Genomic DNA, 18,652 nt, shown 5'->3' with positions numbered 1-18,652 from the left:
GAAACGCTCCGGCCTCTGAGAAAGGTCCATTTATCAGACTGAGCGTTAAGTGCTATATCCACATAGGAGTTGTAAATTTATTTAAGGATACTCAAGGTTGAGTTCAGTGCGATCTCGAGTGGGAACTGAACTGTAGAAAGACACAAGGTGAGCTTTCCTATGTCGAGTTCACATAAATGTACTTTAATGCTTTTAAATGGATCTTGGCTCAGACATATTTAATCAATCAAAAATATTATCTTGTTTTTGTTAGCCTCTACTCCATAAAATGCATGCTCTTTTCAATCAGTCAGGAGCATGAGCAAATGATTAGGGAAACCATAACTGGAGGTTAGAGATGAAATGCCATCCAACTACTCCTGCAGTACCAAATAGGTGAATGCTGTTTCACATTCATCCGTCTTTTCTATTCTCCACGGCTTAATGAGAACATCCAAAAGGCAGGTCACATGACGGTATGGTGAACACAGCAGCACGACACCCCGGGATTTACTGGCATGTGACCTTTTTCACTACACCATTGAGTAATTTATGTTGGCCTGAGCTGCTGACTCTATGGATGGTGTGTTGCGCCGATAACTATGCACCCTTTTCTCCAGCCTCAGCTGAAATGAACTGCTAGCATTCAGTGTGAGGTACAGAGCTGGTGGAATGGGGAGGTGGGGACAATCCACACAGGCATAAGAATGTTACTTTACGGCGGAGATTTGTGCTGTGTGTATGGCTGGAAATTCAATTACATAGACTGCATGTGTAGTTTAGCATTGGATTTCTCTCTTATACCCAGAGGATATAGGGCACTTCAAGTCCCTCACTTTATGTAATGTTTGTTACATATTTTACCTGTATTTAAAACCTCAAAGTACATTCCCTTCACACTTACAGTAAGCACAAGGGAGGGGAGATTTTGGAGGGCTTAATATGGATAATGCTCACTTTATTGATTTCTTGACAAAAGTAATGTTGTGTTGCAGGTCAAAATCAAATGTATTTGTCATATGCGCTGACTACACCCGCTGTAGACTTTACCGTGAAATGCTTCTACTGTATGGGCCCTTTCCCAACAATGCAGAGTTAAAAAGTAAGAAAAATTTGATAAATTAAAAAGGAAATGTTAACACCGTAAAATAGCAACAATGACACTATATACAAGGGGTACCGGTACTGAGTCAATGTGCAGGGGTACGAGGTAGTTCAGAAATGATTTTATACCGCTTATTCTGTACAGGCTTCCTTTTCACTCTGTCAATTAGGTTAGTATTGTGGAGTAACTACAATGTTGATCCATCCTCAGGTTTCTCACAGCCATTAAACTTGAACTGTTCTTAGTCACCATTAGCCTCATGGTGAAATCCCTGAGCGGTTTCCTTCCACTCCGGCAACTGAGTTAGGAAGGGTGCCTGTATCTTTGTAGTGACTGGGTGTATTTATACACCATCAAGTGTCATTAATAACTTCACCATGCTCAAAGGGATATTCAATGTCTGTCATTTTTTTTACCATCTACCAATAGGTGCCCTTTGGGAGGCATTGGAAAAACTCCCTAGTCTTTGTAGTTGAATCTGTTTGAAATTCACTGCTCCACTGTGGTACCTTACAATTATCTCTATGTGTGGGGTACAGAGATGAGGTAGTCATTCAAAAATCATGTTAAATACTATTTCTGCATAGTCCATGTAACTTAGGACTTAAACATATTTTTACTCCTGAACTTATTTATGCTTGCCATAACGAAGGGGTTGGATACTTATTGACTCCAGACATTTCAGCTTTTAATTAGTAAATATTTAGACAAACACAATTCCACTTTGACATTGTGTGTGTACTTTTTGAAGGCACTGTACATATAGATAGGGGTAAACATGACTAGGCAATCAAGATGGACAATAAACAGAGTAGCAGCACCATATGTGACAATTGCTTGTGTGATTAGAGTCCAGTGAGTGTGCATAGTCAGTAAAAAAAAAAAGATAAAGGACTCAATGCAAATCGTTTGGGTAGCCATTTGATTCACTGTTCAACAATCTTATGGCTTGGGGGTAGAAGTTAAGGAGCCTTTTTGGTCCCATACTTGGTGCTCTGGTACAGCTTGCCATGTGGTAGCAGAGAGAACGTCTATGACTTGGGTTATGTTTCCTGGGGAGACGGAAGTATTGAACTTGTAGATGTATTTTTGTTTGGAATGACCAGAAGAGGCGGAGGCCTAGTTGACTTACCCAGAAAATAATATTTTTGAGAACAACAGACCAAGCCCTCATTAAAAGACTCTGCTATAAAGGACTCACTGTGAGGCTGGAGAGGCCTGTAATTTTCTGGTGCTGCCGTTGGATAAATATATGAGCATACATGTCTGCTTGTGAACCAAAATGACATTGGTTGCAGTGAAGCTTGAGGCACTTAAGCACAATAAAGTCTTAGTTATGCCTCTGAATTCATTACTTTCATGACAATTTTTTTTCATAACCTGTTTTTAAAGAGCCTTCAAAGAAGAATCCCTTAGTAGCTAACCAGAGAGCCTCATGAAAGCAAGTCAAAGAAATCTATGCATTTCATAACTGGGCTTGGAAGAGCAGCTGTTTTTGGAAAAGACACTGCCTCTGAACTGAAATGGTTGTATTAATACATTTGTCACACAGCAGTTGGAAGGAAAGAGAAAGGCGGAGGAAGACACGCCAGGGCCCGGTTTCCCAACTGCATCTTAAGGCTAAATTCATTGTTGGAACCTTCATAGGCGCAACGTTAAATCTCTGAGCTGTTTCCCAAAACCACCGTTATTAACGTTTCAATTGAAAACGCTCGTAATCTAACACCTGCCTCACCACTCATAGGACAGGATTTGTTGTATATTTTTTGTTGTTGCCCTCCTGTGAATAAAGTGACATCTCAATTAAACAAGAATCGCATGGTGTAACCGTCTGTCTGACTCAGAACAAAGTTGCTAATGTCTTTGCAATTGATACAAACAAGCAACGTATAAAAAGATACAAATGAAAACCGAGATGACTGCATTCAAATATAAAGGGTAACCTTTAGGTGTATTTCGATCATATTGAAATGTAGTTAATGTTCAATAAATTGAGTTATATTTTGCTAATTGTAGGCTGTCTAATTCATCTTAACATATTTCATGTATAGCCTAACATGTGCGCAATGATGTGCCAAATCTGTGATTTTTGTGCATTCTTTATGGGTAAGCATTAGGATAAGCCACCTCAATATTTGCAGCCGTAGGTGGTAATATCTCTAGGAGCTGCTCCGTCACTATTGTGAAGGAAAGATTTGAATGGAGAAAGCTATCGAAATAGAACGCATATTGTTATGTTGTGTTGCTACCATGCTGTGTATCACATATTGCTGCCTTGCTATGTTAGGTCTCGCTTAATGTAGTGTTGTCTCTCTTGTTATGTGTTCTGTCCTATATTTATATTGTATTTATTATATATATTTTTTTAATCCCAGGCCCCCGTCCCCGCAAGAGGCCTTTTGGTAGGCTGTCATTGTAAATAAGAATTTCTTAACTGACTTGCCTAGTTAAATAAAATATCAGTATCGACACATTCTCCGACGCACTTAGCGACCGTTCTTTCTGCGTAGTGTTTTGGGAAACGCATGTTACGCCTTTGGCCGTTTTGTAGGAAAGATGCGTTGTTAAAACACTCGTGGGCCTAATTTCTATTGTGAATCCAGGCCCAGCTTCAGTAGAGCTTGACACAGTCACCACTTCAACCCATCCAACCCCCTTTCTTCATTTCCAGCCCCTGATATGCTCCCTCAGCACTGCGCTGTGAGGTAAAACGGCTCTGCTAGTTCGGCATTTCTGGCAGCCTGATCTAAAGGTGTGTCTCGCAGGGAGACTGGCTGTTACTGAACAGGCCCCGCTCCAAGTTCACTGTGGCGTCAGCTTCGGGCGGACAGAAACCTGGCAGGTCAGGGCCGTATTGAAACATGTCACGTCTCCCTTAGCTGGACTGTATATCTTGAGCCTCAATGAAGACATGGACCAGCTGTGGTGCGTCTCACCTCTCAACTAATGAAGTCATGAGATCAGTGTGGGGGACTGAGAGGGGTACTGAGGGTGAGAGCAGAACAAAGAGGGAGAGGAAGTTATGCCACCGTTGTCCTGGTCTGACTGCCTGGACAGTGAGTCAAAGCTGTGGAATTATGAATGGTACAGGGATTTGACGGGCAGTACTCCTGCTAGGGAGGGAACAGCCAAAGAGGGGAAAAGTCATCCCAGGGCACTGATGTTGCGGTTGAAAATGCCACATCAAGTGAGCTGGTGGTCAGGAGGGGAGACTACAGCCCTTCTGCTGCCATTTGATTTGTTGTCTTCAAAACCAGGAATCTAATAAGTATCCCCCAGGTCTGGTGAAAAGACTTCGTAAGTGTGGTTTTAACCAGTCTCCAAGATCAGAGGCTACATTTGATCTTGTCATGTTACTGATAATGAAGTAGCAGCATGATGGTTTTGCTTTATAAACGGTGTAATATCAAAAGACTGGTTTCAGTGGGATCAAGAGGAGTCCAGATGCATTTGATAACAGGAAGACCTTGATATAATGCTGTTGATCGTCATCTTGTTCTGAGGGTAGCTTCTCCCCTCTAGTCAATGCGGCATGGAATTTCCTCCCAGCCGAATTCAACCATCCACATTCTGGGATTGTAACATACTCTGTTTCACGGAAACATGGCTAGCTTGGGACATGCTGTCGGAGTCCGTACAGCCAACGGGGTTTTCAGTGCGTCGCGCCGGCTGGAATAAACTTCTCTCCGGTTAGAAGGGCGGGGGTGTATGTTTCATGATTAACGACTCATGGTGTAATTTTAACAACATACAGGAACTCAAGTCCTTTTGTTCACCTGACATAGAATTCCTTACAATCAAATGCCAACTGTATCTCCCAAGAGACCTGTCCTCCATTATTGTCACAGCCGTGTATATCCCCCCTCAGGTGGATACCAAGACGGCCAGCATAGAGCTTCACTGGACTTAATGCAAACTGGAAACCATATATCCTGAGGCTGCATTTATTGTAGCTGGGGATTTTAACAAAGCTAATTTGAGAACAAGGCTACCTAAATTCTGTCAGCATATCGATTGCAGTACACGAGAGTAACACGCTCGACCACTGCTACTCTAACTTCCGCGATGCATACAAGGCCCTCTGCCGCCTTCCTTTTGGCAAATCTGACCATGACTCCATCTTGTTGCACCCCTTCTATAGGCAGAAGCGAAGACAGGAAGCGCCCGTGCTTTGGTCAGATCAGTGTTGGATAGACCTATCAGATTCCACACTTCAAGATTGCTTGGATCACGTGGACTGGGATATGTTCCAGGTAGCCTCGGACAACAACATTGACTTATACGCTGACTCTGTGAGCAAGTTTATAAGGAAGTGTATAGGAGATGTTGTACCCACGGTGACTATTAAAACCTTCCCTAACCAGAAACCGTGGATTGATTGCAGCGTTCAGGCAAAACTGAAAGCACGTACCACTGCATTTAACCATGGAAAGGTGACTGGGAATATGGCCGAATACAAACAGTGTAGTTATTCCCTTCGCAAGGCAATCAAACAAGCAAAATGTCAGTATAGAGACAAAGTGGAGTCGCAATTCAACGGCTCAGACACAAGATGTATGTGGCAGGGTATACAGACAATCATGGATTACAAAAAGAAAACCAGCCCCGTCACGGACATCGACGTCTTGCTTCCAGACAAATTAAACAACTTCTTTGCGCGCTTTAAGGACAATACAGTGCCACCGACGTGAACCGCTACCAAAGACTGTGGGCTCTCCTCCGTGGCCGACGTGAGTAAATGTGTTAACCCTCGCAAGGCTGCCGTCCCAGATGGCACCCCTAGCCGCGTCCTCAGAGCATGCGCATACAAGCTGGCTGGTGTGTTTACGGACATATTCAATCAATCCCTATCCCAGTCTACTGTCCCTGCATGCTTCAAGATGGTCACCATTGTTCCTGTTCCCAAGAAAGCCAAGGTAACTGAACTAAATGACTATCGCCCCGTAGCACCCAATTCTGTCATCATGCTTTGAGAGACTAGTCAAGGATCATATCACCTCCACCTTACCGGCCACCCTAGACCCACTTAAATTTGCTTACTGGCCCAATAGGTCCACAGACGATGCAATCGCCATCACACTGCCCTATCCCATCTGGACAAGAGGAATACCTGTGTAGAACGCTGTTCATTGACTACAGCTCAGCATTCAACACCCTATTATCCTCCAAACTCATCATTTAAGCTTGAGTCCCTGGGACTTGACCCCGCCCTGTGCAACTGGGTCCTGGACTTCTTGATGGGCCGCCCCCAGGTGGTGAAGGTAGAAAACAACATCTCCACTCCGCTGATCCTCAACACAGGGCCCCACAAGTGTGCGTTCTCAGCCCTCTCCTGTACTCCCTGTTCACCCACAGCTGTGTGGCTATGCAGTGTGGTGTCAGGAAAATAACCTTAATGTCAGCAAAACAAAAGATGATTGTGGACTTCAGGAAACAGCAAAGGGAGCACCCCGCTATCCACATCAACTGGGCAGCAGTGGAGAAGGTGGATATGTTTTTTTTTTAAGTTCATCGGTGTACATATCACTGACAAACTGAAATGGTCCACGCAAACAGACAGTGTGATGAAGGCGGCGCAACATCTTCTCTTCAACCTCAGGAGGCTGAAAAAATGTGGCTTGTCACCAAAAACCCTCACTAACTTTTTTACAGGTGCACAATCGAGAGCATCATGTCGAGCTGTATCACTGGCTGGTACGGCAACTGCACCGCCCACAACCGCAGGGCTCTCCAGAGGGTGGTGCGGTCTGCACAATGCATCACCGGGGGCAAACTACCTGCCGTCCAGGACACCTTCAGCACCTGATGTCACAGGAAGGCAAAAAAGATCATCAAGGACAATAACCACCTGAGCCACTGCCTGTTCACCCTGTTTCCATCCAGAAGGCGAGGTCAGTACAGGTGCATCAAATCTGGGACAGGGATTGAAAAACCGCTATCTCAAGATCATCAGATTGAACAGCCATCACTAGCACAGAGAGGCGGCTGCCTACCTACAGACTTGATATCATTGGCCACTTTAATAAATGGAACACTAGTCATTTTAATAATGTCACTTTAAGAATGTTTACATCTTGCATTACTTATCTCATGTGTATATATACTGTATACTACACTATCTACTGCATCTTAGCCTCTCTCACTGCTCATCCATATTTTGTATTTATTTATTCGTATCCCATTCCTTTACTAGATTGTGTGTACTAGGTTTTGTTGTGTTTTGGAATTGTTAAGATACTGCTGCACTGTCGGCTCTAGAAGCATAAACATTTCGCTACACTTGCAATAACATCTGCTAACCATGTGTATGTGACCAATAAAATTAGATTTGATTCTTCCCATCGCCTTTATATACAGCTGAAGTTGGAAGTTTACATACACCTTAGCCAAATACATTCAAACTCAGTTTTTCACAATTCCTTACATGGGGCGGCAGTGTAGCCAAGTGGTTAGAGCGTTGGACTAGTAACCGAAAGGTTGCAAGATCAAATCCCTGAGCTGACAAGGTACAAATCTGTCGTTCTGCCACTGAACAAGGCAGTTAACCCACTAGGCCGTCATTTAAAATAAGAATTTGTTCTTAACTGACTTGCCTAGTTAAATAAAGGTTAAAAAATAAAATAAAAATCAGTAAGAATTCCCTCTAGGTCAGTTAGGATCACCACTTTATTTTAAGAATGTGAAATAATAAGAATGTGAATTGGAGTATGATTTCATCTTTTATTTCTTCCATCAGATTCCCAGTGGGTCAGATACATATGCACTCAATTAGTATTTGGTAGCATTGCCTTAAACAATTTAAACTTGTGTCAAACGTTTCGGTTAACTTCCCACAATAAGTTGGGGGAATTTTGGCCCATTCCTACTGACAGAGCTGGTGTAACTGAGTCAGGTTTGTAGGCCTCTTTGCTCACACATGCTTTTTCAGTTCTGCCCACAAATTTTCTATAGGATTGAGGTCAGGGCTTTGTGATGGCCAGTCCAATACCTTGACTTTGTTGTCCTTAACTTCTATAGGGCCAGTGGGACGATTTCGTCCCACCTACGTAACAGCCAGTGGAATCCCGTGGCGCGTTATTCAAATACCTTAGAAATGCTATTACTTGAATTTCTCAAACATATGACTATTTTACACCATTTTAAAGACAAGACTCTCGTTAATCTAACCACACTGTCCGATTTCAAAAAGGCTTTACAACGAAAGCATAGCATTAGATTATGTCAGCAGAGTACCCAGCCAGAAATAATCAGACACCCATTTTTCAAGCTAGCATATAATGTCACATAAACCCAAACCACAGCTAAATGCAGCACTAACCTTTGATCTTCATCAGATGACAATCCTAGGACATTATGTTATACAATACATGCATGTTTTGTTCAATCAAGTTCATATTTATATAAAAAAAACAGCTTTTTACATTAGCATGTGACGTTCAGAACTAGCATACCCCCCACAAACTTCCGGTGAATTTACTAAATTACTCACGATAAACGTTCACAAAAAACATAATTATTTTAAGAATTATAAATACAGAACTCCTCTGCACTCGCTATGTCCGATTTTTAAAATAGCTTTTCGGTGAAAAGCACATTTTGCAATATTCTATGTAGATAGCCCGGCATCACAGGGCTAGCTATTTAGACACCCAGCAAGTTTAGCACTCACCAAAGTCAGATTTACTATAAGAAAAATGTTATTACCTTTGCTGTTCTTCGTCAGAATGCACTCCCAGGACTTCTACTTCAATAACAAATGTTGGTTTGGTTCAAAATAATCCATAGTTATATCCAAATAGCGGCGTTTTGTTCGTGCGTTCAAGACACTATCCGAAAGGGTAAAGAGGGTGACGCGCCCGACGCGTTTCGTGACAAAAAAATTCTAAATATTCCATTACCGTACTTCGAAGCATGTCAACCACTGTTTTAAAATCAATTTTTATGCCATTTTTCTCGTAAAAAAGCGATAATATTCCGACCGGGAATCTGTTTTAGTACAAAGAGAGAGAAAATAAAAACATGGGGTCGCCTCGTGCACGCGCCTCAGTCTCATTGTCCTCTGATAGACCACTTACCAAAGGCGCTAATGTTTTTCAGCCAGGGGCTGCCTCGACATCATTCAGCTTTTTCCCGGGTTCTGAGAGCCTATGGGAGCCGTAGGAAGTGTCACGTTACAGCAAAGATCCTACATTTTCAATAGAGTCAAGAAGCCCAAGGAATGGTCAGAGAGGGCACTTCCTGTACAGAATCTTCTCAGGTTTTTGCCTGCCATATGAGTTCTGTTATACACAGACACCATTCAAACAGTTTTAGAAACTTTAGGGTGTTTTCTATCCAAAGCCAATAATTATATGCATATTCTAGTTTCTGGGCAGTAGTAATAACCAGATTAAATCGGGTACGTTTTTTATCCGGCCGTGTAAATACTGCCCCCTAGCCCTAACAGGTTAAGCCATTTTGCTACAACTTTGGCAGTATGCTTGGGGTCATTGTCCATTTGGAAGACCCATTTGTGACCAAGCTTTAACGTCCTGACTGATGTCTTGATGTTGGTTCAATATATCCACTTAATTGTCCTGCCTCATGATGCCATCTATTTTGTGAAGTGCACCAGTCCCTCCTGCAGCAAAGCACCCCCACAACATGATGCTGCCACCCCCTGCTTCACGGTTGGGATGGTGTTCTTCGGCTTGCAAGCCTTCCCCTTTTTCCTCTAAACATAACAATGGTCATTATGGCCAAACAGTTCTATTTTTGTTTCATCAGAAATTTCTCCAAAAAGTACGATCTTTGTCCCCATGTGCAGTTGCAAACCATAGTCTGGCTTTTTTATGGTGGTTTTGGAGCAGTGGCTGCTTCTTTGCTGAGCGGCCTTTCAGGTTATGTTGATATAGGACTTGTTTGACTGTGGATATGGATACTTTTGTACCTGTTTCCTCCAGCATGTTCACAAGGTCCTTTGCTGTTGTTCTGGGGTTGATTTGCACTTTTTGCACTAAAGTAGGTTCATCTCTAGGAGACAGAACGCGTCTCCTTCCTGAGCGGTATGACGGCTGTGTGGTCCTATGGTGTTTATACTTGCGTACTATTGTTTGTACAGATGAACGTGGTACCTTCAGGCGTTTGTACATTTTTCCCAAGGATCAACCAGACTTGTCGAGGTCTACAATTTTTATTTTTGAATTCTAGGCTGATTTCTTTTGATTTTCCCATGACGTCAAGCAAAGAGGCACCGAGTTTGAAGGTAGGCCTTGAAATACATCCACAGGTACACCTCCAATTGACTCAAAGGATGTCAATTAGCCTATCAGAAGCTTCTAAAGCCATGACATTTCTGGAATTTTCCAAGCTGTTTAAAAGCACAGTCAACTTAGCGTATGTAAACTTCTGACCCACTGGAATATTGATACTGTGAAATAATCTCTGTAAACAATTGTTGGAAAAATTACTTGTCATGCACAAAGTAGATGTCCTAACTGACTTGCCAAAACTAGTTTATTACAAGAAATTTGTGGAGTGGTTTGAAAAACGAGTTTTAATGACTCCAACCTAAGTGTATGTAAACTTCCGACTTCAACTGTACACTCATTTATGAGAATGGGGAGATGGGGAAGGCTCAGACCCCATACAGTTAGTTCAGCCATGGAGTCAGGCTCTGAAGCGCTTCCCTATACAGTACATGTCTCTGGTTGTTTCCCTGTTGGGTTATTGGCACTGGAAGCCAGTGAGGAGAGCTGGAAGACTGTCTGTTGTTGGAGCTCTGCACAGCTCTGATCCCTTGCAGACAGTTTCTCCACTAATCCCTCAAACGCTGACTCAATATTGGAGCACACGCTAAACTAGATCACGGAAAACAATATGCTCCATTGTGCCTGCACTATTGGTGTGTATCATAATGTCTGCCTCTCCATCGGCCTCTGCCTCAGTTTCCACTCGTCCGTCTTTGGTCCTCCTTACGACTTTCTTACCATGTTCTATGGTTCTTTTGTATTTAAGCAAATGTCAATTCATTTGCCGCCAATTGACTTGCTCAATAGAGCGTTCATATGTATCCAAGGAAACATCCTGGGATATAAAGTCTTGATATAAGTAGTGGGAAGGTCGGATCATCCCACGCAGTCCGCAGCTCATCCATCAAACACTTGCCCATAAAGCAGCCTTGATACGAACACCTCTGTGCTCATTTTTGAGGCATTGCCTCATGTGGCCGCAGCCATGCCAGCTGAATCCAAAGTGACCTCATCCTCCAGTTGTGAAGTTTACACCAACGGAGAACTCAGAGACATCATTGTTTTCTCCTGCCCCAGAGGCCTGCCTGTGTCCTATGTACGTAGGTGTGAATGAATAGCTGTCTGACTTACTGAGTGGAGGGAAAATCGTCTTTGTTCCTCTACATACGCACACTGCCCTCTGCTCCCTCGCTGGGGCTGGTGTGATGACATGGCATTGGCCTTTTGGAAGCTGCCCACATAACCGCAAATAGTCAAGCAACAGCACCCCTGACATGTTTGGAAAATGGTTCAGGAATTCTAAAAAGCATTACTCACTACTCCCTCAAGTCTTTTCCTACCCCCTCAACAGTGTGCCATTAAATGCTGTATAATGCCATGCCAATTTGGATTACACCTTTTTATTACCATATGGTTTTATGGGAAGTTCTAAATCTTGCTGATGCAATTCTGTCTGGGACGTGTAGCACAGGGCATGTAGACTAGCCTATTGCATTTTAAACCTCTGAAGGATCATAACTTATTTATTTTTTGCCTAAAATGACACCCAAATCTAACTGCCTGTAGCTCAGGACCTGAAGTAAGAATATGCATATTCTTGATACTATTTGAAAGGAAACACTGACGTTTGTGGAAATGTGAAATTAATGTAGGAGAATAACACATTAGATCTGGTAAAAGATCATCCAAACCAAAAACATGCGTGCTTTTTTTTTTCCATCTTTGAAACGCAAGAGGCCATAATATATTGCAGTTTAGGCGTGATTTAAATGTTGGCCACTAGATGGCAGCAGTGTGTGCGAATTTTCAGATTGATCCAGTGAAGCATTGCAATACTAGACAATATTTTGTATCAAGTCTGCCCAAATGTGCTGACTTGGTCAATTAATACATTTTCCAAGTACATAACTATAGAGAACATACAGAAATGATATGGTAATACAACATTTAAGATGACATACTCCCAGGAATGTCATACATGATGTATCATTAGCTTCTACACTAACTTTCACACATCTAGATGGCGGGGTGGGTGTGGAGCCAGAGACAGCAGGGGTTCAAACTGGGTGGGTTTTATCAAACAAAACGATGCTACATCTTATCTCTGGGACCCTCAGGATGACAAATCAGAGCAAGACTACTGAATGGAAGTACATTATTTAGCAGTTGCTGTGATAAGTTTGTTGTGCTCTCTCCTCAAACAATAGCATGGTATTTTTTTCATTGTAATAGCTACTGTAAATTGGACAGTGCAGTTAGATTAACAAGTATTTTAAGCTTTCTGCCCATATAATACATGTCTATGTCCTGGAAAGTTTGGTTACTTACAACTGTTATGCTAATCACATTACCGCATGTTAGCTCCTCCGCCCCGGTATAGGGACACTGATCCTGTAAAGGTTAACACAGGACAAAAGTACAATACATTATACGAACAGCAACAGATTCTGTATTTAGTACATATATGGGCCTAGCCATGATAGGAAAAAAATCACTTTGTACAATAAACCCCATTGTCCTTCATTCAATGTCACTGGACACAGAGAGCAGACTATCCTTATTTGACCCCTTGCCATCCTATTGTTTCTGACCACCTGGATGACTGTCTTAACATGTTGAGCTAATCTAATAACAAGATGTACTGAGTTTATGCCATAGTTTTGCTGATCTGCTGTAGAGATGACTATCATTAGTGTACTGGAATGTGGTCATCTTTAGCTGCCACTGTTATGCCTGCCAAACAAAAACGCATGCCACTTGCTACTGTGTGAAATAATTTTTTGGAGCGCAGTGAACAATCTCATCCCATGGCGTACGCCACTTATATTCAGCTGTGGTTAGTGGTATTTAATATGAAAGTTCAAGTCATCTTTTTTTGCTAACTTAACTGTGTTATGGTGTACGTGTCAAGTTTCATCCCTTTTATTCCACGCAAACAATCATATCCAGAAATGTCATTTTAAGAGCATCTTCTTAGTGACTGCTGTGAGCAAATAACCTGTGAACACATCGATTGGAGCAGATATGACCGCTTTAAAAGCCTCTGAGTGTTTTTATAGATAAACAATGACTAACGTAGCTCTCTTTCCTGGGTATTGTTTTTCAGGTCTGAAGACAAAGTCTGGTCTCCAACTGTTATTGAAGATGGCAAGACCAGTCCATTCATGGCTACGTTGGAGTCTGAGTCCCCACAGGTATGAGCTGCACTTGTTTACATGCATAAGATTATACAGATTATCTACTGATAAACTACTGTTTTTCACATGATTTAGAGTTCCTCTGTCAGTTGGAAAGTATTGAAATAGGGCCTCAATTTGTTTCAAAACGATTATCTGCAAAATGCGTACTCAAGCAAGCCAAGCCGTTGCCGTTGAACTTTGCAGAGTTTTCCGACACTGACCAGAGAGTGTGAGGCAGAACGAGCAGACAATGTGCATATTGTGGCTGGGACATCTGAGAAATGACCATTCCTCTTTTATTGTGGGCGTTGGTTGTCATGTTGGTCGTTTTCCCATGTCACTTCAGTGGGGCAATCCCTGTCAACTGGGCTGAATGGTCACACAAAGGCCTGAAATGAAATGCATCGGTCATCAATTGAAGCTTGAAACTATATACAGCAGACCGACGCATGTATTGACTTCCACATCAGTAGGCAGGCTGGTGGACGTTTTTTAATGAAAGAGAGCTTCAATACATAGCAAGTAAATTCTTTCATTGATTAGATATCACTGGAGGTGAATGGGACAGCGATGTTTTTGTATATGTAGCTGAGCCTGAGTTTACATTTAGTTTTTTTTTCTTGGGGATTTGTCTTCAGAAATACTGATTTATTTATTTATTTTTATTTTTTAATGTGTGACATCCATTACTAAGTCCAAGCCACTGATCCTAACTCTAAATATTTCAAATGGTCTTGGGGTGCATGGTTGATATACTATTTTTGCAAGCATGGTAGCAATAAGATATAAATCTGCCTAGTGATAAACAAGGTGAAGGACCACTCCATTTCAGCCTTGAGGCAATCCAAGGAGACTGGCAGTTTTCCTGAGAAGGGGTCATGGGGATTAGGACCTCTTTTTGGATTTCACCATCTCAACACGAGCTGAGGTCTTGTCTTGATTAATGCGAGGAAATACCAGACCTGAACGAGGGGGAGCAATCAACTCAAACTTTGTATATAAACAGACATGCATGCTAGCAGTACCTCTGTGTTTGTAATCAGAGAAGGCTGCTCTCTCTATCTCCTGGAAAGGTTAGAGGGAGGTTTGGAAACCTTGTATCCACTCTCTACTGAAAGACTCTGTGGTCTCCTTTTAATAGAGTTAAATTTGAACTAGAAACAGCAAAGTGAGTACCATTTTGGCTCATTTGCTTCAGGGGGAGGGAAATGGTTGGTTGGTTGGTCCCTTGAGTTAGGCTAAATGAATGACCCTGGATATTTCCTGCTCCAGGCTAGTGTAATATACCTTGAAAGAGGTTACCGGCATCGAACAATGCTGATTGTTTTCCAGACATATTAGACAGCACACGTGAACTCCCTACCAGCAGCTGAAGTCATTGGAAATTCCAAACTAGCATCTGGGAATTCTAGCTAGCAGGAAGTGACACGGTGGTGTTTCCTTGAACAAGGAGAACATGGGAGATTCTCAAAGTTTAATGACTGCATTTTTGGATCTGAGCCTGAACAACTTTGAAACGAAAGCTATTTGTGGGGAAACGGGAGGAAAATTTAGTATTTCCATGAACTCGTCTTACTCAACAGACAAGAGTTTTGTAAGATTACCAGAAAGTATGACTCATTTTGACAGTATTGCTAGAATAAATGTGGACTTAGGCCTGTGGTCTACAGTGAGGGAATAATTGCTCTGCATTATTCCCTCACTCGTTGGAATCACAATTGTGGCTTTTACAGTGGGCTTGGAAAGTATGGACCTTTTTAGAATGCGGAAACGATGGAACTCGCATCACGATGGTTCCATTCTCAGCCGCATTGGCAAGAGGGAGAGAATTCTCCCTCCTAGCATTTGAGAACTGACAATACCGTCTAATTGTGATGTACTTATAGGATCTTTCTGTAGGGCTTTAGTGCGCTGTTCCATACATACGCTACCTCTGTCAAACATGTTAAATTATGACAGTTTTCCACTGCCAAAATACCCAATCAACACAGTGCTATTGAGAGTTCACATTCACTGCACCACATTCATCCAGGCCTTCAGATCGTAAACTTGTGACCCCACATTTAGTTGTTTGTTTCCAGTAATGGGTGAAGTAATAACTAATCAGCTGGTAATCCCCAGAAATGTCAATCTGTATTTGGGTTGACCAAGAGGTCTCTCTCCCCCTGTCAGTGTGCTGGGGAGCGGATGGGGTCATGGAGAGCAGAGAACTGAGTGCTAGCTAGCCCGTTGTTTGTCTGTCTAACAGGCTGCCTGCCTCCAGCCAGCCCTGGACACACTGCCCCTGTGCCTGCCTCTGGGATAGGAAAAGGGATAATAAAGAGCTCGTTTGTGTTTGCTTAGCAATGCAGAGCGTTATGTGAAAAGCATAATTACCATGGGGAGGTGTAGTATGAGGGGAAAACTGTTAAGCAGGCATATGATTTGAATAAGGGTCCTCTTCCTGCTCTATACCTCGCCCTGACCAAATTCTGCAGTGTGTCGACTTGGGTAACAACAGTAAATATTTCGCCCCCCCCTCCTTTCTGAGCCCTTATTACTATAATACATGTAGCGTTGTCAGGCTGTTTTTTTTTTCTTCTCTCCCAGGAGTCCTGTGGGTCTGTCTAAACGGTCCCCAGTCTGAAAGGCATAAACCCCCCCCCCGCCTAGTCACACAGGCTCAGTAGCCAGTCACCCAGAACCAAGGGCCATGCTTAGTCACTATTGTAAAACAGGTCAGTGAAATCTGGTGACTGTCAGAATTTCTGAGCAGACAGAACTGCTTCTCATAAATACTTGCTGCTTTCTCTCTCCAGTGTTTCTGAGCTGGAGTCAAGGGTTGAAGAAAGGGGGATTTCAGTTTTTCCCATGTAGGAACTGAACTGTTTTTTAGAGACTCAAAGAGTGCCTGGTAGTACTATAGCAACATTAGTTTTGATTGCGTTGGTTTAAACAACAAGATAAGGTTACTAGGTGATTTTTAGATATGATTTAACAAAGCACACACTCCGTGGAAGGAGTGTCACCAGTTGGCACGATCTCCATTAACTATTTTATGTGCCGTTTTAAAATCCCCATTACAGACCGGTGTAGGTACGATAAATCAGTTTAATGGGACAGTCTGCTTACTGTGATTTATTTAATGAAAGTAATGGTAACTTCCATACCTAAGAGCAACTTAAAAGCACTTACAGGTCCTAAATGTTATCAACCTGGCACTTTTAAAAGCTATGCACCAGATGTGCTGCCTTTTTACAAATCTGCCATCCACTCATAGCTTTTTGCTGCAGACACGAGGCCATAGATCTGCATATTATGCAGAAAAAAGTGAAGTCTTCCAACTAGAGTGGTCTCGGCATTCAACAGACATAAACGTGTGTGCCAGGGATTTGAAGCAGACTTTACTCTCTCGGTCTCTCTAGCTCCATCGGTTAATGTGAAAATTGCCACTAAACAGGCAACATCCAAACATGTTTGTTCATTTACCATGCTTGAATACAGTAAATAATCACTGAAGTTATCTGCACTCATACTCATGATGGTTTGGTGTAGCCAAAGTGTTTGCCAAGCATTTCAGCAGCCTTGTCGCTTTTCCCTCTTGGTGAGCTCGCTCAGGGCCCTGTGGCTTCTATTGTAACTGTCTGAGGGAGGCGCTGGAATCCATCCACACGTCATGTTTACACAGATTAAAGAAGTCGTAAAAGGCCAAGTTTACTGTCATGTCACTGCAGGAACACTTCGTAATACAATGCACTCTTATTATTTTTCTCCCCCTCTTGTACTTTGTTGCCAACACCAGAAAATGAAGGCTTCCTGATACAATTACTGACGGTTATCATTAGAATGAGAGGGGGAGGGGTTGGAGGACGAGGGAGGGGTTGGAGGAGGGGTTGGGGGGCGGTGGCGGACGGGTTGGACTGCTGGCTCGGACACTCACCCTCTGCTCTGGTAGTCCTCTCCTTGTCACCCTCTGCTCTGGTAGTCCTCTCCTTGTCACCCTCTGCTCTGGTGGTCCTCTCCTTGTCACCCTCTGCTCTGGTGGTCCTCTCCTTGTCACCCCCTCTAGGGGCTACTTGTCTGGGCTGGGGAGAGGGCTGGCTATATGGCGCCATCCCAGGTTTTGAAACACTGTTTGGGTATGGTGTCCTTGGCTCGGCAGAGAGGCGATTTAGAAATGGCCCGTGCGTGGAAGGTCCGGGCCAGCCAGGGAACAAGGACCAGGCCACATCTGCTGAGATGACAAGACAGGCAGCCTGCCTTGAGTCTGAACCTCTGTTTCCTGGGGCCAACCAGTACGGGGGGAAAAAATGTATGAAATGTATGCATTCACTACTGTAAGTCGCTCTGGATAAGAGTGTCTGCTAAAATGACTAAAATGTAAATGTCAACACACTCGCATGCATTACTCAACGGTCTGACTGGCTGTGTGGGATGACAACTATGTCTTGCACAACCATTTAAACAAGTCACTGCATTTGTCATATTTACAGATTTATGATTGTGTGCCCCCTACAACAGCCATTAAGTCACTGTCTTTTGTTTGACAGTCATGCCACTAAAATCAACCGTTAGAAAAGTGATAACATCAACAAAAGATTGCAATCTGTAGCTTGGAGAGATGAACACACATGTAGCACCCACTACACTGTAGATTATCACTGTAGTTTGTAGAAGTCTGTCTGCAGAAGTAAACGTTACGTCATTGTATAGTTTGTGCAGGTCCTTGCTAAGTGTTTTGACCTCTGTGCCAACAGTCACCTTCATGCCTTGGAGATTATGTAATTCATGTTCCCATAAATAATCTTAGGTAACGAACAAGCAGACTATGACAGATATAGAAGTGCATTGGAAACAACCATACCTTTCTTAATGGCTCCTCTGTTCTTTCCTTCTCCAGAATTTCCGACCAATCAGCACTGGACCAATCACCGGTGGATACATCAGTGGTTACAGCAGCGGTCACAATGGCAGTGGATACAGCCGAAAACCCTCCTACATTTCCGAGCCGCCGCACCTCAACAACATGCAGTACAACAACCCAGCCGGCCTGTACGCACACAACAATGGCAGCAATGGAGACAGAGACCGGGTCTTGCCAAAACAAATGGGCAGCCTGAGCCTGAGCTCCCCACACAGGTGAGGCATGGTGGCCACGGAGGAGTGGAAAACCTCTGCAG

The 18,652-nt window shown here is 43.0% G+C and overlaps 1 protein-coding gene across 1 annotated transcript in view; it reads left to right on the top strand.

Moving 5' to 3' along the window:
* pdli4 (PDZ and LIM domain protein 4) overlaps window positions 1–18,652 on the top strand; it is a 38,473-nt gene that overhangs the window by 11,583 nt on the left and 8,238 nt on the right. Inside the window, 2 exon segments of the mRNA NM_001141910.1 lie at window positions 13,421–13,508; window positions 18,373–18,611. Of these exon segments, the coding sequence (NP_001135382.1) occupies window positions 13,421–13,508; window positions 18,373–18,611 (327 nt within the window).

Source organism: Salmo salar, chromosome ssa04, assembly GCF_905237065.1.
Source record: "Salmo salar chromosome ssa04, Ssal_v3.1, whole genome shotgun sequence".
In the NCBI taxonomy this organism is placed as follows: domain Eukaryota; kingdom Metazoa; phylum Chordata; class Actinopteri; order Salmoniformes; family Salmonidae; genus Salmo; species Salmo salar.
This window is presented reverse-complemented; position numbering and strand designations above follow the sequence as displayed.